The sequence below is a fragment of the Oratosquilla oratoria genome, chromosome 2, assembly GCF_046742065.1.
Source record: "Oratosquilla oratoria isolate Oo_2021 chromosome 2, ASM4674206v1, whole genome shotgun sequence".
NCBI classification, from domain to species: domain Eukaryota; kingdom Metazoa; phylum Arthropoda; class Malacostraca; order Stomatopoda; family Squillidae; genus Oratosquilla; species Oratosquilla oratoria.
In genome coordinates this window covers 21,567,451-21,590,444 of record NC_134778.1, presented here as the reverse complement: position 1 = coordinate 21,590,444, position 22,994 = coordinate 21,567,451, and the positions used below count along the sequence as shown (strand labels likewise).

The 22,994-nt window shown below is 39.9% G+C and overlaps 2 protein-coding genes across 3 annotated transcripts in view; one reads left to right on the top strand and one right to left on the bottom strand.

Moving 5' to 3' along the window:
- LOC143037751 (RWD domain-containing protein 1) overlaps nucleotides 1-19,877 on the bottom strand; it is a 28,494-nt gene extending 8,617 nt beyond the window's left edge. The window contains exons 1-5 of one of the 2 annotated variants that reach the window (XM_076206308.1): nucleotides 19,705-19,837; nucleotides 14,868-14,950; nucleotides 10,940-11,142; nucleotides 10,286-10,429; nucleotides 3,007-3,196 (exon numbers count right to left, since the gene is read on the bottom strand). In XM_076206308.1, the coding sequence (XP_076062423.1) occupies nucleotides 3,007-3,196; nucleotides 10,286-10,429; nucleotides 10,940-11,142; nucleotides 14,868-14,889 (559 nt within the window). In that variant the 5' untranslated portion in view covers nucleotides 14,890-14,950; nucleotides 19,705-19,837. Of the gene's footprint in view, nucleotides 1-3,006; nucleotides 3,197-10,285; nucleotides 10,430-10,939; nucleotides 11,143-14,867; nucleotides 14,951-19,704 lie in introns of both variants that reach the window. The other variant, XM_076206305.1, reaches the window with a different exon arrangement.
- Nucleotides 19,878-22,433: 2,556 nt separating this feature from the next.
- LOC143034657 (uncharacterized) lies at nucleotides 22,434-22,787 on the top strand. Its single transcript, XM_076201018.1, has one exon. The coding sequence runs from the start codon at nucleotides 22,434-22,436 to the stop codon at nucleotides 22,785-22,787; it is 354 nt and encodes a 117-aa protein (XP_076057133.1).
- Nucleotides 22,788-22,994: the final 207 nt, after the last annotated feature.

Here is a 22,994-nt window from a genome sequence, read left to right as displayed (position 1 = left end):
ATTGATTGATTGATCGATTGATTGGCTATTCCTCATTTCTGCTGTTCTAAAATCTCTCCTAAAACAAAATCTCTTCTTTCCTTATGCTCCTGTTACAGGGGGAATAAGAATGTTATCACCATGCCATGTCCCAATGTGTGTTATAAAGGACAAATAAATTAAGTTGAGTCAAGGGACTGGGGACGTCTAAGGAGGAAAAGGCTGTTGATATGTACTATAGCTCTTCCCTAATGCAGATGTTTTAAGCCAACAAGTGCATCAGATGCAAAATCACCTCAATTCATACTACGCCTTAGCACCCTCCCCTTCTAACCCAAGGGTAATTCGAACTTGGGAAATTTTGCATGACCACACCATGGTTGTCCTAAAACATCTGCATTCAAGAAGAGGTACCTGTATATACAACTTTTGCTTAACCTCTTCAGTACACTGATGCCAATTACATATCTTGTTCTAGCAAATGCTAAACAATTATATTAAGTTGAGAGACTGATTTGGGATGAAAAAATGTTCTAGCAAATGCTAAACAATTATATTGAGTTGAGAGACTGATTTGGGATGAACTGGAGTCTTACTTTATCAAGATACCATTTCATCCAAAGGGGTTAATGGAGCCAATACATGATACAAAATTAATTTTCAGCCCTCTATAACTTATGTGCTTTAACACAAGGTGACCAGATTTTGAGGAAATACAGGACACCTAAATTGGAGAGGTATATGGACAATGTGTACCAGCTACGTGAAGCATACAAAACAAGCTCGCAGCTCCAGGATCTGCTTCATTAACTTGTAGTGTTTTTTTTTTTTTTTTTTACTTGCTTTAAAGGGGTGTGTCCATTGTATACTGTGTTGCCAGATCCACTCGGTGCTCATATACATAAAATTTCACTGAGATATTGTTGCTTTAAAATTAATATACAGTAAGTCCTTGTTATATGGTACATATGTGTTCCTGAAAACCTTACCGCAGATTGAAATTACCGAATACTGAATGCGGGAAGACTGATCGTTGTGGTGGCTGCACGGCATGGTGGCACTATGGTACGGTGTAAACAAAACACGAGCGGATACTGTATCTGTGAATTTTTCTTACCACAAATAGAATCAAGGGTAGTAATTACCAAATAACATAACTGTGAGTTTACCGAATAAATAATTACTGTATAAGGAGGACTCACTGTACCTGTAAAATGTAAATTTCTTCTCAAATTTTCATGCAGTGTTTAAAACATTGAAAACACAGGACAAAACACGTCCCAGAGAGGGTCAATTCAGGATGCAGGACAAATCCTTTAAGTACAGGATGATCCCGTATAATACAGGACATGTGTTCACCCTGCCTTAACAAGACACACAGAAATGTTTGATGGATGAGAAATTAGTGAGCATAACTTTGAAGTTATAAAAAAAATACAATTTTCTACATCATATGAGGTACATGCACAAGAGAAAGGTCCAAACCAATATTTGTGATTTTTCCCAGATATTGTTGTTAAAGCTTATAAAAATCAAACTTTTCCAAACCAGAATCACTTTTGATTGAGAGGATTAGGAAAACAACAGAGGGAGTAACTGATGAGGAACAGTGTGGATTTAGGACAGGTAGGGTTGTAGATCAAAGTTTTGTGGTAAGGCAGATACTGTATGTGAGAAAGCTTTAGGAAAGAGTAAGTATGTTTTTTTTTAGGGCCTTTATGGATTTGGAAAAGGCTTATGACTAGGTAAACAGGAAGGCACTGTGAGAGGTACTGCAGATATATGGGATAGGAGGAAAGCTGTTTGGAACAGTCAAGAGCTTTTACTCTTAGAATTAGAAATGGAGAAAGTGACTGGTTTGAGGTAAAGGTGGGACTTTGCCAAGGATGTGTCATGTCGCCATGGCTGTTCAACTTATACATGGATGGAGTGGTGCACAAGGTAAATGCAAGGGTAATGGGCTGGGGATTGGAGATGGTTAAAGAAAATGGAGAAAAATGGGAGATAAACCAGTTGTTGTTTGCTGATGACACTGTGCTTGTAGCAGGATCAGAGGAGGGATTGAGGAAGTTAATGACAGTTTGGGAAGCTGTGTGATAACAAGAAGTTTAAGATAAATGTGGATAAAAGTAAGGTGATGAGATGTACAAGGGGAGAGGATGGCAGCAAATTGGAAGTGAGTATTAAGGGAGAGAGATTGAAGTAGATAGCTTTAGATACTTGGGGGCAAATGTGGCAGGAAAGGAAGTGGAAATGGAATATAGATTGAAAGAAGCAAGTAAATATCTTGGGGGATTAAAAAGTATAATGAGAAATGACATTTGAGAATGGATGATAAGAGGAGATTGTATGAAGGGGTGATTATGCCAACAGCAATGTACAGGGCAGAAACATGAAACAAAAGAGAGGAAGAGAAAGAGTTTAAAAGTGTTTGTGATGAAATGTCTGAGAAGTATGGTAGGGGTTACTAGGATGGATAGAGTGAGAAACGAGGTGGTGAGGAGGTGATGCAGCCTGAATGGATTTCTCCCATCTTCTCTTTTTCTGCATGAGGGGGGGGGGACTGCAGATTAAATGAAGCAGCCTTGCTGTAGATGTGCTGTGTCTTGCTGCATTGCTTCTGACCCAGGGCAGTGGGCAAGATGCACGGATGACCTGTCATCCAGGAGGAGCCAAGAAAAGAGGAAGGGAGGGGTGGTGAATGGGAGTGGAGTATATGGGGATGAAACAGGTGGGAGTGGATTTATGACTTTGGCTATCTCCCTTGTAACAGGGAAAAGGCCCTTGGTATATGTAACAAAATTTGGTTTTGTGCCTACTCTTATTTCATCTTATTCCATTTTTTTCTTTTTTCTTAAGACTATTTATTACTTTAATGAAGGTTTGGTTCCTTTTCTTGTGCATGTACGATTATAAGCATGCTTATAAAAATAAAACAAAAGGCCCCTGCTTCAGGGTCCCACCCATAGCTCTTGAATGTGATTTCTTTTAGCAAGAACAGTACAAACCACTGCATACACAACTTACCTTCTCCAAGAAAGGTGAGATCACTCTCATTAAGTGTATTGTCCTGCATAAACAGCTCTCTTCCTGTTCGCTTCTTGTGTCTCTCGTCATCTCTGTCTCGTTCAGCCCTCAGTGCTAAAATCTCCTGGTCGAACTTGGCCTTCCACGCCATAAAGGTCTCCACTGTAACTCTTGTTCCTTCAAACTTTTTCTGCAATATATCATTCACATGAACTTCCTCTCCATGTGAAATCTGTGTTGTCAAATAATGGTTAACTGAACTTGATTTGAATGACAAGCATCTGCGTTCAGTCTCTGGTAAAGTACACTACTTAGATGTAATGCAGTACTGTCTGGGTACTGTGTTACACTTCATTTTTCATTCCCCATCCTCCTCTTTCATACTAATCTGATTCACACAACATCCTAATTTTTTCCATACTCCTATCATCTATTGATCCATGACATCCATTCTGTTCATGACACATCCAAATTTATGCTTCCTTAAAATAAGCATTCCTCTGCTGGGCAGTTCCATGTCATCATTCGTGAAAACAAACAAGTCAACAAGAAAGCTTGAAATGTACCAATGAGTACTTTCAATGCTTCCACCACTCTGCCAAAATTAGACTTCTATCCCATTTTGTGGTCCAGTCTGCTAAGTTTATGACAATAATGAGGGAGGAACACTTTATAATCCATCTAAAGATTATGAAACACCTTCTTCGTGTGTTCTACCATGTAGTCATGGCAAAATATATGCTTTGAATTAGCCATACCCATTGTAATGGAGATTAAAGTCATATATGTAGGAGGAAGAATACCATCAGCTGTCAGCTCTCAATGGGTAAGGGTGGAAGAAAATATAATCTAAGTTGAAAGAGAGGTCTTGAACCTGGTCTAAAGACATTGTCAACCAATGGAGGTGCAGATGCTGGTGGTTTTATAAATAGGTAGAAAGGTGATGATTCCCTCTTGACATCCACCTTACAGGATTATCACTTCGAGATACCTGTCATTGGTTCCAGTAAGATCCCTAAAATCAAACTATCATCTGTAAATAAAAATATTAACTCCTTGAAAAGGCTGGCCCTATTTGTTAATCTTTTTCAATACAATGAAACACTTTTGATATGATTTTTTTTTTTTCTAATATAACTTTATGTGTAGCTGAGGACTATATTCTTGACTCCAAAAGTGAAGATAAATTGTGACCTTTAGAGTGCACTTCAAATGCCAAGTAAAAATCTTGCCTTAACTCTTTCATTGTTTTATAATTTGTGCCTTGATTCTAGCTACTGTCAGGCTATCTTATTCTGATACAAGAAATCACATTTGCAGATCAATTAATCAATATGTTCCTCCAGATCTCTCTTGCAGGAGACCCATAGCACCCAGATAGCTGCTAACAACACCATATTGACCTATAAGTTACTCATGGATGAGATATTGTCTAAGTAAGGCTATGACAGGGCAATGTATGCTTATGTGTGCAATATCTTCTGTGCAGTATTTGCATCTGAGGCAAGTTGTTTCTGTGGCTAGTTCTATTCTGTACTGGTACAGTTTTAAAAGATGGAGGTGGACTGAATTCAGACATGGCAGTGTGGTTCTTGTTTGTTGTGGGAGGAATTTCTTTATAGACCTGATGTCTGAGGAGGTTCTTGTGGAGTAAGGAGTTTGGTGGTCTTGGAGTAACTGTTTTGTGATCTTAGTGTGTATGCATTTTTGTATGGGTGAGTTGCATAGTGGTAGTGGTACAATGATGTAGATGTTTGAGTAGTAGTAGTCATACTTTTTTTCTTTTTATAACTATACCCCGTACTTGGGTATTGACATGTCATTAATCGCCCATTAGCATACATCCAATGCTTTAGGAACTGTTTTAGGGTATTTTAGGGTACCCTTACAGGCTGGAGAGACACATCTTTTTGTCTTTGTCAGAGTAAAATCTCTACTCCTGGAGGAGTGATGGTACCTTTGCAATATGACTACCCCTGTATTATGCTATTCTCTCTTAAAACTGTCTTGTACCATTTCTGAGTACACTTTTTCTTTTTGTTTCTGTCCCCTATGGTAGGGGGAGGAAAGAATTCCACCACCTTGTCTCCCATTTGAGTTGTAAAAGGCAACAAAAAGTGATGGAGTGATGGGACTAGATATCCTACTCTCTGTAGAATTATCATACAAGAAGTCAAGGCATAGGAGGGTCTGGGAGATTTCTAACCAGAACACTAAAATTTGGGTCATTAAATTTGCATTGTTTAAGTACATAGGGGAGCAATTGAGAAGAGATAGTCAATACATTTGTGAGAAGGAAGATGGATGTATTAGAATTAAGTGAAGCCATATTGAAAGGGAGGGGTGATTTTGAGTGTGGCAGGGTATCTAGATAATTGTTTGTTTTGGGATACTGTACTCTCTTCCTGTTGTCTGTTTAGCTATTGCTAGTTGTTGTGGATGTCTCCATTATTTTTTTTTAATGGTATGTGTCTGGAAACTTTGTCAAATGCCTTATATTAGTCATATCTACTGCCACCATGCCTGTTCTTTCTGGTAGCATTTTCTTGTTAAATCCCTCTAAAACTTGCTGAGTGATGGTTATGAGAAATATGAAGGTGGAGTGGCCCTCCTTGAATCAGTTGGTTATCATTCTGCTTTCAGTCTTTCCATCAGCTTGGACAGGATGGATAGTAAGGAGATTGATTTGTATGATGCCAGGTTTTTTGGTGATATTTTGGTTTTAAGAATGAAATGTAATCTCTGTTTACACTGTTTAAATACTGATTATTTCTGCTACATTTTATGACTTGTAATGACCTGTTACTGCCTGGCAATTTCATTCAGCTGGGGGAAACACCTACAGTTCTTGCTGTTGGTTAATCCTATAGGAACTTTACTGACAGCTCCTTGGGGAGACGGGACTGCTCGGACAGACAGTCTAGGGAACAACAACAACAACAACTAGAGACCCAAATCATTCTAAATGTTGAGAGACAAATCTCCACTCATTGAGGAAATTCAAAACACTTTCTAATTCTCACTATCCTCAGTCTCCACTGCTCTTCTTAAATCTCTTCATCCTCCAAAGAAGGGTAGATTTATGAGTTGACTTAGCTACTCTCCCTTATAAGGAGACCTTTTGGTATTTTGCCAAATTTATGAAGTGGCCTTGCTGTAGATGTGCTGCATCTTGTGACACTGCTTCTGACCCAGGGCAGTGGACAGGATGCAGGGATGATCCGTCATCCAGGAGGTGCCAAGATAAGAGGGAGGGAGAAGGGTGGAGGGGAGTGGAATATGTAGGGAATGGAATGGGTGGGAGTGGTTTCTATGCCTTTTTCTTTTTGGCTACCCCCCATGTATGGGTGAAAAAGCCTTTGGTATATGTATGTATGTATGTATGTACTCCTGGATTACGGGTCATCCCTGTATCTTGCCCACTACCCTAGATAAGAAACAATGCAGCAAGTCACAACACATCCATAGCAAGGCTGCTTCATTTAATCAGCAACCCACCCTCTCCTTCCCCTCATGCAGAAAAAGAGATGGGGAGAAATCTCTTTGGGCTGCATCAAAATATCATTCACACATACTCCCTAACCCCCCATCCTCCACCTACTCCCTTCCATGCATCACAGCATCATCCACACACAACCTTTTTCCACTCCTCCCTTTCTCACCACATTCGCACCCAAGTATCTAAAGCTATCCACTTCCTCCTGTCTCTCTCCCTAAATAATCACTTCCAATTTCCTACCATATTCTCCACTTGTACATCTCATCACCTTGCTTTTACCCACATTTATTTGAACTTCCTTCTTTCGCATGCCTTCCCAGACTCCATAACTAACTTCCTTGATCCCTCCTCTGATCCTGCCACAAGCAACAACTGGCTTAACCATGACTCTTGTGTTTACCTCTTGCACCACCCCATCCATGTATAAATTGAACAGCCAAGGTGACATAACACATCCCTGGCAGTCCCACCTTTACTTCAAACCACTCACTCTCTCCATTTCTAATTCTAACACAGGCACTACTACTCTTGTAAAAACTCTTGACTGCTCTAAACAGCTTTCATCCTATCCCATATATCTTCAATACCTCTCACAGTGCCTTCCTGTCTACCTTGTCAAAGTCTTTTCCAAATCCATAAAGGCCCAAAAAACATTATTACCTTTTCCTAAAGCTTTCTCACATATCTCCCTTACCACAAAATCATGATCCACATAACTCCTACCTGTCCACAACCCACATTGTTCCTCATCAATTACTCCCTCTGTTCCTCTCCTAATCCTCTCTATCAAAACCCTCCCATAACCCTTCCCAACTACACTCAACAAACTGATCCCTCTGAAACTACTACACTCAAACTTGTCCCCTTTTCCCTTGTAAAGAGGAACTATACAAGTGCTCCTCCTGTCCTCCAGCACTCTACCCTCTTTTAGACAAACATACAAACTCATCAGCCAGTCCACCATCACTGTACCTCCCTTTTTTAGACACTCCACATGACATCCATCTAACCCAGGTGCCTTACCTCCTCTCATTTTAACAACTGCTTCCATCTCATCTTTTCTTATTTCTCCTCCATTTTCCTCATTCATCACTATCATTTCCTTAATGCTTCTCACTGCAACTACTTTTCCCTCCCTATTCTGCTTCTTATTTAGCAACTCCCTACAATACTCTGCCCATCTTCCTCTTACTGCTGTCTCTTCCACTATCATCTCTCCATCTGCACCTTTTATCTTTTCTTCTCTATTTGATTTGCCTCCTCTTCCTCTTTTAATTTCTTTCCAAAACATCTTTTTATTATTTTCAAAATTTTCTGACATATACACCATTTCACATCTGCTCTCCTCTTTGCCTCCTTTATTCTATGCTTTACTTCTCTTTTCTTTGTACCTCTCATATGATTCTCTTGTCCTATTTTGTAACCAATCTGTGAATGCTCTTTTCTTCTCTTCTACAACCTTCTTTGCTTCATCATCCCACCACTCACTACCCTTCCTTCTATTTCCTCCTGTCCTTCTTGTTCCACACACTAACTTTGCATTCTTGTAACTCCCTCCTTGAAACATTTTCATTCCTCTTCCACTCCTAGCTCTAGTCTATCCTTCACTCCCTCCCATGTCTCAGCTTCTTCTTGTACTCCTTCTTTCTTTCTCATTTAAGCAGTTTACTCTACACACCTCCCTACCTTCTGTCCTTTTCCTTTTTCTCTATCTATCCTCCACTCTCATCTTACCTTCCACAAAAAATTATCTGATATTCCCCCACTTTCTCCCCTTAGAACATGTACATCCAAAACTCTTCCTACTCTTCTCCTGGTTACCACTATATAGTCCATTAAAGTCCTATCTACCACCCTCTCCCATGTGTACTTATGATTGACTGTCTTCCTAAACATTGCATTTGCTATTATCAACTCTTTCTGGACACATCTCCACCATCATTTGTCCATTATAATTTTTTCCTGGAACTCCACACTACCCAACCACTCCATCTATTGGTTCATTTCCTACCCTAGCATTAAGATCTCCCAATACCACTACATTGACATTTCTCCCTAAACCCTTTATGCACTCATTTAAATTTATCCAAAAAGCCTCCCTTTCCTCTACATTCTTCTCACTACCAGGCCCATATGCACTTACAAAAACCCACATCTCCCTTCCCAGTTTCACCTTCATCCACATTAACCTTGAAACAACCTTACACTCCACCACACACTTAGCTATCTCTTCACTTACTAGTATAGCCACCCATTCTCTCAATCTCTCTTCACTCCTGACACCCTCCCAACTTCATTTCCAAACACAAAATTGTCCCTCCCTTTCAACTTAGTTTCACTCAATGCCAACACATCCATCTATCTTTTCACAAACATACTGCCTATCTCTTCCCTTTTACTCTCATCTGTACATTCATGCACATTAAAAGACCCAAACATTAGGGTACTGGTTGGAAAACTCCTCCCAGGCCCTCTTATGCCTTTGCCTTTTTTTTTTTTGTAGAAATGTCCCCTTTGGAGTTACAGAGAGAAGGATGCCTAGTCCTATCCCCATCCCATTTTTGCCGCCTTTTATAACTCAAGTGATAACACTCGGTGGCAGTATTTTTCTCCCCTACCACAGGATTCGGTGAAAAAAGGAAATGAATATTCAGAGAAGTGGTACAGGACAGTATTAAGAGTGGGGATGACAGCATAGCAGTGACAGTTGCAATAAAGTATCATAATTTCTCTTTGAATAGAGATTTCCTCTATTACAGATAAAATTATGTGTGGCTCTGGTCCATAGGGGCACTAACATTTTAGGCAGACTAATAACAAAACTCTGGCTGTTGTCAGGTAAATTCATTCATACATACATACCAAACAGCTTTTCCCCCTTATATAGGGGGTGGCTGAGCCAAAGAATACACCTACCATATCCACATCCTTCTAAAATTCATTCATTATCCATTTTAGTACTTCATGGATGAAGAGTCACACTGCTTGGGTCAAAGGCAATGCAGTGAGACATAGCACTTCTACACTAGAGCCCAACAGCCTGGGCTGGTTTACCCCCACAGCTTCATTATCTCGTGAACCTCCCTACTTTGTCCACTAAAAAAAAATTACAGATGACAAGATGTCCCTTTAGACTACATCATCTCTTAATCCATTTATGGCCATTCTCCATTCATTATTTTTTGCATTTCCTCATTCTTGCTCAACAAACATTCCAACTCATTCTCACTTCTCCTATGCACTCTTTCTGCAAGCTTCTCCTTACTCATTCTTTCCATGTGCCTAAACCATCTAACCTTTTTGATGGCTCTCCTTCTACCCCTGCCCTGTGCCTCACTTCCACATTTCTCACTCTATCCATCTTCATGTCAAACACTTCATCTCAAACATATGTAAGCTCATCCTATTTTTTTTTTTTTTTTTTTGCTCCTTAAAATTCTAAGTCCACACCATACAGTGCTGTGGAACAAATTAGAAAAAGAAACAGCATGTGCAAACACTATTCAAGATTTTAATAAAAACTTGATGCTGAGAGATACAAAGACGGGTCACCACGATCATAGCTCCCTTCCCATATAATACAACTAAGTAAACACAACTAGGTAAATACAACCCTCTCTTTACATTCCTTTCCAGATCTCTATTTCTTGTACATTTCACTCCATCCAGATATTTACTTATCTCTACATCTCCACTAATTGCCATACATGACTAAATAGTTTCATTCACCAGTAGGGTAAACTTCAAAATACAGTACACACATGAAAAACGTTCACTTACTCTTTCTGCCTCTTCTGCTGCTGTTTTCTTCCTCTCTTCCTCTTCTTCTGCTTCTCTTTTCCACTCGTCAAGTTTTGTGTTGAGCCATTCTAGGGCATATGAGACTAGAGTGAATACCATCACCATTCCAACATTCTCTTGACACTGCCAAAGACAATACCAGATCAAAACAAGACAACTGGTTTAGAGACCTAGAAAGTAATAAAGTTCTGGAAATACAAATTATTTTCAACACTATAACACCTAAAAGTTTCAGCTTTTAGGTAATTCTCAAGTGACTTTAAGAGTTAAATACAATGAGGTGAGCCAAATTAAACTTTAAAGGCATTTTATAAACGAGTTTAGTAAGGGGCACTGGATGCATGAGGAATATCTGTTGTGCAAGGAGAAGAGAATGCAATAGAAGTGCATGGAGAGGGGTTGTAAATGGACGAGGAAATGATGCAGTGCTAAGGGATGTTTTTTGTCTGCAACATCAATTTCTTGAATGGATGAGGGAGGGAGGGGTTGCCATGTAATGAAACTATGGGGGGTTAACCAGTTCCAGCTGTTAGTCCCTGCTATGTCAGTACAAAGTTCCTCAACAAAAATAAATATGTGATGAGAAATGACTACAAAAAATGAAAGGAAGGAACAGCATAGACATAAGCTTACTTGAGCTTCTAATTCTGTTATAAGGTCTTGAATCTGTTCTTCTGTGATATTTTCTTCTGGTGTGACTTCCATGACTGGGGGCTCATCAGGGTAAGAGGCTGTGTATTCGAACACCATGGATATGCAGGCTCCTTCTTCCTCATCTGTAGTACATTCTGTTTTGACCAATATCCTGAACTTGTGAAAAGGTTCGGTTTCCAATACTGAAAAGAGGAATAAATTAAAATCTAATAATGTAGCAATACAAAAACATGGATAACAATACTGTATTAATCCCTTCCAAGAGCATAACACATTTACTACACAACCTGATGTAGGGAAGCCAGGGGTATACTTCTAATCAGTCTCTTTTGGATATACACAGTGGTAAAGATGACCATTCAAGCTTCGTGAATATGGCCTAGGCTTTTTAAAAGATCAGAGCGAAAAATAATTTATTTAAACTGTCTAAGTAAGCTCTTGGTCTTAGAATTTACACAGACCATGAATGAGATGGATGGATAGGGTAAAGAGAACTTTAGACACAAAGGGAATATCTGTTAAGCAGGAAAGAACATAAGAATGAAGAAGACTACAAGACACCATAAGGACTACACAAGGCAGCTCCATGTCCATCACCACCTGTCATCCCCACCCATAAAGTTGTCTAACCGTTTCTTAAAACGACTGATAGTTTTAGCACTCACTACATGGTTACTAAGTCTGTTCCATTCGTTGACCACCCTATAAGTAAACCAATTCTTGCCTATTTCCTTCTTAAATCTAAATTTGTCCAGTTTAAATCCATTACTGCGAGTCCTGCCTGTTGTTTTAATATGATGACCTTATTTGCATCACCCTTGTTAAAGCCTTTGATCCACTTGAACACCTCTATTAGATCACCCCACATTCTGCGTCTTTCCAGAGAGTGTAAGTTAAGGTGCCTAAGCCTCTCCTTGTAAGGCAAATTTCTGAGTCCATGCATCATTTTGGTAATTCTTCTCTGTACTGATTCTAGTGAATTGATGCCCATTCTATAAGATGGAGACCAAAACTGTACCACATAGTCAAGGATGGGTCTAGCTAATGATAGATTGAGTTTGATAATTACCTCTGCACTTCTATTTGTAAACATCCTAGCAATGAAATCTAATGCTCTGTTAGCTTTACTCCTGGCATTAATGCACTGTTTCCTGGATTTTGGGTCAGGACTCACTAGAACTCTCAAGTCTCTCACTCACTTTTCTCTTAAAATGTGTTATCTAAGCTATATCAGCTTTTCAGGGTTCTGTAGCCCTATGTTTAACACACTGCACTTTGAGATATTGAAGTTCAGTTGCCATTTCACTGACCATGTGAACAGTTTCTTAAGATCATTCTGCAGAATCTTGGCGTGGTCTCCGACCTAGCTAGGCGTCCTATTTTAGTGTCATCCACAAACTTACTAACATCACTATTAATCCCATTGTCCAAGTCGTTTATGTACATTATGAACAATAAGGGACCCAAAACCGAGCCCTGGGAGACCCCACTAGAAACACTCCCCGACCTGGATTTTACACCATTCATGGTGACCTGCTGTTTTCTGTCACTGATCCAAGCTCTAATGCATTCTAACACTTTTCTTCCTATGCCATGGGCTTTGATTTTATTTAAAAGTGTCTGGTGGCACACCTTGCTGAACACTTTACTAAAGTCAAGGTAAATAACATTGTAACTATCATTGTTATCTAATGCCTTATATACTTTAGCGTAAAAGGATAGAAGATTATACATGACTCACCCTTGGAGAAACCATGCTGTGAGTCATGAATCAAATTACTGTATGTCTCTTGATGTGTTCTCTGAGTATATTAACTATTGCTGACTCAAGCATTTTACCTATAATTGATGTCAAACTGATTGGCCTGTAGTTGCATATAGATGATTTATCTCCTTTCTTAAAAACAGGAACAATGTTTTCCTGCCCCCAAGCAATAGGCACAAAACCAGCGTCTCCCAACTTATTGAATACCGTATTTCTCTTAACTGGTTGCAGATTTCAAATTTACACTCTTTAAGCACTCGGAAAATTCTGTCTGGACCTGGGGATTTTGTAGCTTTAATTCTTTCAATCTGTTTGACTAATTCTACCTTACTAATGCTGATATTATTTAGTCTACTTCCCCAAAGAAAATTAGATCGCAGTCAGGTACCTTATCTAACCTCTCTTTAGTAAACACCAAGAGAAAATATATGTTAAACCCTTCACTCATTTTTTCCTCCGATTCTATCATGACATTTTTGTAATTTTGAATTGGGCCTATCCTTTCCTTATCTTTTGTTCTATAGAGATGAAAGAAGCCTTTTGGGTTGGATCTCGTTTGTCAGGCAACCTTAATTTTATTGTTACCTTTTGCTGTGCATGTATTTTTAACCAGTCTTGCCATATATTTGGATCTTAGGTGCATTTCCCCATTTTTTATTCTTACATAAAGTCCTCTTTTCATTCCGATCTCAAGTTTCAGCCTGTCTGTCATCCATTTGGGAGTATTCCTATTCTTTTGTATTAACTTGAGGGGAATAACTTTATTTTGTGCATTTAGAATTAAAGTGGTTAGATTACTCTATATTTCATCCAAATTGCTGACTGGGCTGTTGACCCCATGCCCACAAGTGACCTGACCCAAGGTATGCATATTATCTTCTGTGACCCAACCCTGACTGCACTAATGATGTCCAGACTGACCATGTACCTGACCCCATCACAGCCCCCTGGGTCAGTCCCATTAGTGATCAAATGTCCTATATAGTCTCTCATCTCATCAAAATTGGTTCTCCTGATGTCTGGTACTTGAATGTTATTCGTACTGTTTAATTCTTCCCAAATAATATTAAATCTTATTTCTTGATGATCGCTAGAGCCTTGAGTATCTCCCACTTTTACATTACTCATTAGGTGCTCATTATTAGTTAAAAGTAAGTCCAGAGTATTCTCTCCCTTTGTAGAATTGGTAATCATCTGTTTTAGGAAATTATCCTGCACCAAATCTAAGAAAATTTTTGCTTCCTGATCTTATACTAAAATTTCCTAATGTTTCTATAATTAAAATCTCCCACTATCACAACATTTTTGTACTGGGACACCCTGCAAGTTTCATGGGAGAAAGCACAAAAGATGTGAGTGGAGAATGGTTGTGAATGAATAATAAATTGATGCAACCTGAAGCATTTTCTCCACCTCTTCTCTTATGAGGAGATAAAGTGGGAGGGTCACCATGCCATGTAAATGAAGCAGTTGGAGTAAACTAGCTTGGATGTGCTGTGCCTTGTTGGACTTTTTCTGACCCAGGCAGTGGATGGAAGGGATGGCTCTTTATCCACAAAATCCCAAGATAAAAAGAGAAACAAACAGGTGTTAGATGGATGTGGCACAGGTGCATGATTTTGTTGGAGTACCTCCCTTATGAGAGGGAAGAAACCTTTCGGTATATTAGAAATAGAGAGGCTAAGTGAATCTATACAAGTGCCTTTCCCAAGTAGCAGCAATGAAATAAAGAGCAGAATGCAGTAGCTAAATGTGTTGATGTCAGGTGGCCAGGCATACGCTTCCAACCATCCTCTTTTGGACATCTGCCATGGTGAAGCTATATCATCCTACTCTCACAAGTTTAAAGGCTAAGGTTCATATTGTTCCTTCCCCAGGTATCAGTAAAATAAGAATACAATGCACTTCTAAACAAGCTGATGTTGGGAGGCAGTGCATACTTCCAAACAGCTTTTTTTGGAGATCCACCATGGTAAAGCTGCACTATCCAAGCTTCAATAACACATGGCCTAGGGTTTGAAATCCACTAAGGAGAGTTACTTATTGAAACACAGATGTAAACAAACACTAATCTGAAAAAGGTGGGTAAGGAAGACATGAATTAGAAGCCAAGATCATTCATGACTAATTTTGCTTTCTCACCTTTCCAAACCATTGTAACCATCTTTGTCCTGTTCTTCTTTGCATCTCCTTCAAACCATATCTTTCAGCCATCTCCCTTCATCCTGCCAAACCACTATAGTCATATACTTAAGCATCTCAGTAATGTATATATTCCACTCTTCCTCTCACTACCCACATAGGAGGAACATGTAACACCTGCATCTGCTCTTTATGAACATAAGAATAAAGGAGACTGCAAGAGACCATAAGGTCTACACTAGGCAGCTCCGTTAATAAGGCCTACACTAGGCATCTGTTCACTACTAAGTAACAAGCTTGCAGTATCTTCATTTTTTCCATGCCACTTTGATTCTTACTCTCACTGCTCTTTCCACTTCTAAGCAAAAAACTTGTTTATTTATTCTACCGTTCTATCCACAGTTGTCAGTCTTCTCTACGCCAATGCTCTGCTATTTCCTACTCTTCTGCAAGCTGGACACTCAAAGTTTCTCTTCTCACTACTAAACATCTCAGGAGACACCATTTGTTGCAGTCCACAAAAAATACTGAATTCATTCCTTCTCCTCTCCCACAACATCAACAAGGCCATCTTCCTGATTCTACAATATGGTTAGGTCCTTTGCAATTACCATTACCTTTGTTTTTATTTTTTCCTAAGTTTATTTTCAACACCAATTTCCATTCTTTCTTTCTCTCTTATCACATGCTTCCAATACTTCCTGCTCTGATTCTGTCATCGATACTAAATCATCAGTATGTACAGAGCTTCATATCTGCCCTTTCTAATTATATTATACATATAACAAGGGCTTTCTCCCCCCTACATGGGAGGTAGACAAAGTCAAAAGGCATAATTCCACTCCCACCTATTTCATCCCTACCCAGCCCACTCCCATTCATCATCCCTCCCTCCCCCCCTCTCTAATTATATCATACATTAATAATGAATAGTAACAAACTTAATATGCTCTTAGTGTACAACTACTCCAATACAAAACTCCTCTGATGCCATTACTGTTGCCACCATCTTCTCAGGAACCCAATTTCTCTCAAGGAACCATAAAATTATGGTAGAGCTTCTTTTTCTTCTTGTTATATTTCTCATGCAGCTGTCTCATAATATATATCGTCACTGTAGTGGATTGACCTTGACAAACCCAAATTAGCAACCTCCACCATCTTTCCAGGAATCACATCATTTTAACCATGTGCTCATCTTCCTACCAAACACAAATAAAATGGAAAACCATACACAACCTCCTCTCAGATCAATTCCCAAAAAAGATTACCATAAAACTAGTAGAAAAAAGTAGAACTTACAACAGAACTTTCATAAAGTGCAAAAAAGCAAATTGGCATGAATATATACATGAAATTGAAAATAACTTGGGGACCTTCCTCAAAGACCAGTTTTCATCCACTCAGTGCAGTGGAAGAAATAGCTGTAACCATTCATAAAGCCAACAAGAGACATATTCCAAGAGGCTAGAAGGAAAAACTACAACCCCAACAACACACCAGATATAGCCTTCCTAAAAAATGAGAAATAAACTAACTAAAATGTAAATAAAGTCACAGAGATGAGAGTATGGAGATGGTTTAGACACATGGAAAGATGAAAGATTAGTAAAAGAGATGTGGAAGGTTGAGGAGGGAGTGAACTTAAGAGGAAGACTGAGGATGAGATGGATGGATGGGGTAAAGGGGGTGTTGAGCATGAGAGGAATGTCAGTTGGGCAAGAAAGGGAGAAGGCATGAAATAGGGATGAGTGGAAAATGACTGTGTATGGATGATATTTTTAGGCAAGGAAGGGAGGGGCAGGGGACAGGGGGATTAGGGGTGCTTCAGTGTGAATGATATTTTGATGCAGACTGCCAAAGGGATTTCTCCCTGTCTTTTTTTTAGGTCTCTTCTATAACTACTTTTTTTTTTTATGCCTCTTATGTTTCTCTTGTCCCAATTTAGTAAGTTCTCTCTATCAAGGACTTCCATGATTCTGTAGATGGTCAGTAGGTTGCTTCTTTCTCTTTTTTGTTCTAAAGTTGGTAAATTCAATTTAGACAGTCTCTCCTCATATGACAGGTTCGAAAGTGCTGGGGCCATTTTTGTGGTTGCTCTCTGGATTCTTTCAATTTTCTTTATATTCTTTTTTGGTACTGAGTGACGATAGTGTCACAGCATACTCCAGTCTAGGCCTTATCAATGTGACTAATATCTTTTTAACTATTTCTTCATCTAAATAGGTAAAAGCCACCTTTATTGATCTTTGCAAGTTGTAGGATTCTCCAACAACTTAGTTTATTTGTTTATCAGGGGACAAGTAATTTGATATAATTACTCCTATATCTTTATCAGATCCCACTTTCTTCACTTCCTTTGTTCCAATTGCATATTATCCTGATATTTTTTTTCTTACTTTTCCAAACTCCATTATGCTACATTTCTTAATGTTGAAGTCTACTTCCCATTTCTGACTCCACTTCCAAACCTTGTTCAGGTCCCTCTGTAGTGATTCACAATCTGCTTTGGTTTTCACTTTCCTCAACAATTTAGGATCATCTGCAAAGCTCATGTAACATTCCACATCTTCATCCATGTTATTCACATAAATAGTGAATATTATTAGAGCCAATACTGATCCCTGTGGAACTCCACTAATCACCTCCTACTGACCTGAACACTTTTCTCTGCTCTCATTTTTCTGCCATGCAAAAAATCCTCCATCCAATTTAGTAGGTTACCTTGTATCCCTCCTATGTTTTCCAGTTTTTTTTAAAATAATTTTGTGTGGTATTTTGTTGAAGGCTTTTCGTAAGTCTAGGAAAGCACAATCAGCCCATCCATTCCTTTCTTGTATTATAGTCTTGAGTAGAAACAGATTAAATTTGTAGCACACGATCTTCCCTGTCTGAATCCAAATTGTCTCAAGTTTATTATATTATTTTCTTCCAGGTATTTGACCCATCTATTCCTGATAATTTTTTCACAAATTTTGGCTACAGTGTTTGTAAGGGAGACCTGTCAGTAATTTGTTGGTTCTTTTTTGTTTCCTCCTTTATATATAGGTACAATGTTGGCATTTTTCCAGCATTTTGGTATTTTTCTTTCTCTGAGTGAGCAACTTATTATGTTGTATATTTTACCCATTAGTTCTTTATATTCTTTTAGTATTCAATTTGTAATTTCGTCTGGGCCATGTGATTTCCTAATGTCAAGGTTCATTAATTGACCCATTATTTCTTTTTGTGTTATTATTTCACTCATAGGGGAAGATCGCACTTTACTCCCAAACATACCAATGCTGTACTTTTTCTCTAGTGTCTTGCTGTGTTGCATTTGACCCAGGGCACTTCATCCATGAGGAGATGAGATGGAAGGGGTGGAAAGGGTGGGGGTGGGGAGTGTAATGGGTGGGAATAGGTACGTGCCTTTGACTTAGCTACCTCCCTTATAAGGTGGAAAAAGCTCTTGGTATATAGACAGAAATACATCAATGTTATATATGTTTTTCTTAGTGGAAATCAATAACAGAAAAGTTGCTAAACACAAAACACTAATGAACTGCTTGAGATGCCATCTTTGTTTTGATAGATGTGGAGGTTGAAGAAATTTAGGAATGATAAATTTGTCTAACCCTACCTAACTTGCATTAAATAATGCAGTACCTGTTATGCTAGCAGTCATCAAGGTCATTGCCACCATCAGGAATGCTAACAGCCAGTTTTGGCATCCGATTGGACTGCAGGGTGTAGTAGAGTTTCATAGCTTGAAGAAAAGCATAAAGCTCAGCTCTGTGACACTGTTTTAAAAAGTGTAGTGTGGTGACGTCACTTGGAGTGGTAGAACATCTGGGAGACAACATCAATGCCATCGTCAAATTGACATTGATGGGACTTGACAGACAACATGGCATTTTGAACTTATCACTGCAGCTCCATTCAGTAGTGTATTTGTTTTTAGCATTTTTTTATATTGATTTCCATGAAGAAAAACTTATATTACATTAATTTTTTAATGCTACATTGCATAGGTATGCACTTCTGAAATAAAAAAAAATCTCAACAAGATCTCTAGTTCTGTCCTCTTCATACAAACAAGGATATCATCTAGTTCTGACAGAAACCCATTTCATTAATGTACTGAAGTATTCTACTCAGCAACTTACACAGAGTTATCTCAGAAAGCAGTCAAACATTCTTAATGCCTTGTAACTATTTAAAGCCTAGTGTAAAGTGCTGCTCCAGCTCTTTCTCTTTAACTACCATATTACATTTATGATCTCCACAATTTGAGAAAGTTGTACTTGTTAGGTTTGGATTATTTTTTTTCTCCAGGATCTTTAATTGATAAATCATTATCAATTGGTCTCTCCTTGTCAAGAAACAGTCTGAATAATTTTAATATTCTAGAATATCTAAGCCTAAGGTCCTTTTAAGTTTTCAACATTTCTTATAAAGTTTGTATTTTTTCTATTGTCCCAATTTCTTCAGTCTTAAATGACCCAAGTTGAAGCAATAAATAGTGTGGACTAATTCCCTTGCTCTCTGACTAATACATACTAAAAAAAGGTTCAGAAAAAAAATTATCACCAACTTTAAGCTGTCACACTGTGCTTCATATGGATATGCACATGCATTTGACAGCACATTAGTTCTGCACACAGAACAACTACAGTTTCAAATATAATCGACACACAGATGTACCTATCCTTCTGAAACTAATGGGAGAGCATCCATACTAACTAATGAGAAGGTTAATCACCTTATTCAATGCATAAGAACATAAGGAAAATTTAAAGTAACCGCAAGCCTATTTACTAACAAAATAAAAATAAATTAAGAAAAGAGTGCTTACTCTGAAACTCCTCTGGATAAATAGATTCTAACGCCTCCACTTCGTTAGCTTGTTCCTCTTTATAGTCCGTCATTTTGAAAATATGTAATTAAGCTGACTACCACCCGCCTCCTTCACTCTGACGATGTTTTGGTCCACATGAGTCCCGTGTCCGATCATGTTGATTAACTCCACAGTATGGCAATCACATGTATTCTGGGCATTAATTTTGCCGCAAATACATTTTTGGTGTATAAAAAATATCTAGGATTCTATCAAAATATTATTTTTCCTATACTACTGTAAGAGATTTGAATTATAATTCAGATATGTCTTGCTTTCGAACAAAAAATAATTTATGCATTTTCTAAACAGGATAACTAAACAAGTTTTCAATATTTTTTCCCAACTGTATAAAGGCGATTGTGGTGTGAATGTGGTGCAGATAGGGGTGCGCAGTTGGCACCCCGTCACGGGGTCAAAAAGGTCAGATGTAGGAAGGAGTGCGGATGGCGCACGATGGGGTGCGAGCAGTGTGTATGTGTGTGGAAAGAGGAGAACAAATGGAACTTTACTAGGATTAGGTTTATTATAGGTCGTGGTTTTAGGTGAGGTAGATGTGAGTAAGTGCATCGGGGGATTAAAAAGTGAAGCAGAACCAACCAGAGAAACGGGAATCCACAGATATCAGGTAAGTGATCGAAAAGACGTACAAGTTAACTAGGCACTAAAAATGACCAAGGCAGCGAGTACAAAGGAGCAATTCCAGATGAACAATATCATCTTAAGGCCATTTAGCGGCAATGGAGACGTCGCCGGGTGACTCAAAAAGGCGGAATTAGTGGCAAAATTAACCGGAGTCAAGGAAGTCGCGAGCTATGCTGCCCCAAACATGGAGAGCGACGCATTGGCAACATATCTAGAAATGACAACTAGTGATCAAGCAGATACACAAAGGGTAAAGAAACAATTGGGAGAGGCTTTCGGCAAGAGTCTGTTCGAATAATTTAATCGGCTGCAAAATGCGTTCGGCTGGCGAACAGGTCGATGTTTTTGCCAACGAAATTAGTAGGTTAGCTGAACTGTCGACATTCAAAGGCGAAAGCTTGGATCAACTCGTTAGAGTGGTGTTCGTGAATGGCTTTCCAGATCGTATATCTGCTGGACTACAGGAAGTGAATAATGCCATGCCGGCGAGTATGGGCGAGTTGATAGTTCGTGCTAGGCTTCTCACGAGAAAAAAAAAAAAAAATTATGGGCCTTCAGCCACTATGGCAACAAAGAGGCCATAAGGCCCTACGCGAGACCTGGGGTCGAGAATCCAGCCCGATGACTCACGGAAGAGGGGAGAGCTGGTGGCGGACCGAGGCCCTTCACCGAACGATGGAAGAGGGAAAACGGGGAAGTCCTGGGGTGATCACAGTGAATGGAAGGGCAGCCTAGGTTTCGTTGTAATGTGTGTCGGCGATTCGGTCACTTCGCGAGGAATTGTAGAGAGACGGAGCTCATATGTTACGAATTCAATGAACCGAGACATATTGCTCGACACTGCATGCAATGAAACGGACGAGGGGCGGCTGCTGCGCAAGCAGCCACCAAGGGAATGTAGGACGCCGTCCAGCCGTATGCCGATTGTAGATGTCTGGTTGAAAGGAAGACGCGCAAGAGCACTAAGAGATCCCGGCTGTTAAACCACAGTTGTAACGGCCGACTTGATTAAAGAATTCAGACAGGGAGATATGGCCCTGATGACAGTCGACGGAAGGAAGACAAAGAGCGAAGGTGACCAGGAAATTTAAATGACGGTGGAGGGCATTCCGATACGACTAAGAGTGCTTGTCATTAGAACGGTCATAGAAGAAATTGACGTGGTGCTGGGAGTTGATGTAATTGCTCAGCTTAGAGAAGTCACGTTTGTCGCCGGACAAGTAAGGATTGGAGCGATACGCGACTCGAATACGGAAGGGAGAGAGAGAGGACCCGTCTGAGGACGGAAATGGACGTAGGAATGACAATGAGGGCCATGGAGGGCAGTGTCACCGCAAAGCTCGACTTTGACGAGAAGGCGGTGTCTTACACGATTGAGGACAAAGACTTCCGGTCGAAATTTGATGGCCACAAGTGGGAGGTAGAGTGGTACCTGAAGAAAAGGCTCACCTCTGTTGAAGAACAAAGTCGACTGCTACAAACAGACTCTCGGTGAGGGGATCAGGGACGACTTTGACATCGAAGTAGAGCGGTGGATTGATGAGGGAATTTTGAGTCTCTGGGAGGAGCCGGTGGAGGGTAAAATATTGCCCCTAATGACAGTGGTGCAGCCAACCAAGAACAAAGTGCGACTGATGTTAGATTTCCAAGAGCTGGACCAGTTCGTGAGGTGTCATACGGGTGATGATTTTGTAGACGTATCTACAAGGCAGATGCGTTAACCAGAGTGAAGAAAAGCTGGCTGGAAGTACCGGAAGAACAGGACGAGGAGAAGGTTGAAGTGTGCGCTGCAGGGTCCCTATGCGCGAAAGAGTTGCATTGTACTCATCATCTAGGTGTTGATAGGTCACTGTTCTTAGCAAGGAAAGTTGACCCGAATATAACGAGGGAAGAAGTCCGGCGGGTGGTGAGAGCGTGTGTCCGATGTCATTAATAGATCCCGCCCCCTAGTTCGCACGCGGCGGGGGGAACTTAGCGTAGAAGAAAACTGGAGGAGGCTGGCGGTTGATGTAACCTACTATCGGTGGGGAATGTACTTATCGATGATTGACTGCGGCCCGGGACACTTCGCCGTCTGGCGGGAGCTGAAGACGGAGAAGGGAGAGGAAATTGCACCGGTGAAGAATGAGATATTCCTGGAACGGGGTCCAATGGATGAAGTTCTGATGGATAATAGCACTGCGTTTCGGTCGGGTATTCTGAAAGAAATGTTGGGCAAGTGGAGCACGAGACGTTTCTTTCGGGCTGCTTACCGTCCGAGCGGAAATGGAATAGTAGAACGACACCATCGTACGATTAAGTCCGTCGCCGAGAAGGCGCTAATACCACCCATGGAGGTAGTATTCTGGTATAATATGTCCCCTAGGTCAGGCCAAGACAAAGGCTCGGTTCCATAGAAACCCTTATTTAAATATGATTGGCGGCATCCCCGGGTAGGGCCGGGGCTACCAGCTAATACTAAAGAAGGCCTTGCCTCAGTACAGGTGGGGGAGGAGGTATGGGTGAAGCCAAAAGATGGTAAGTACACGTCACAGTGGACGAGGGAGATCGTAACGGAGGTAAATTGTAACGTAGTAAGTTGTAACGTAAGTAAATTGTAACAT

Coding starts and splice junctions, on each gene's coding strand:
- LOC143034657 (XM_076201018.1), top strand. CDS start 22,434: ATGATTGACTGCGGCCCGGGACACTTCGCCGTCTGGCGGGAGCTGAAG.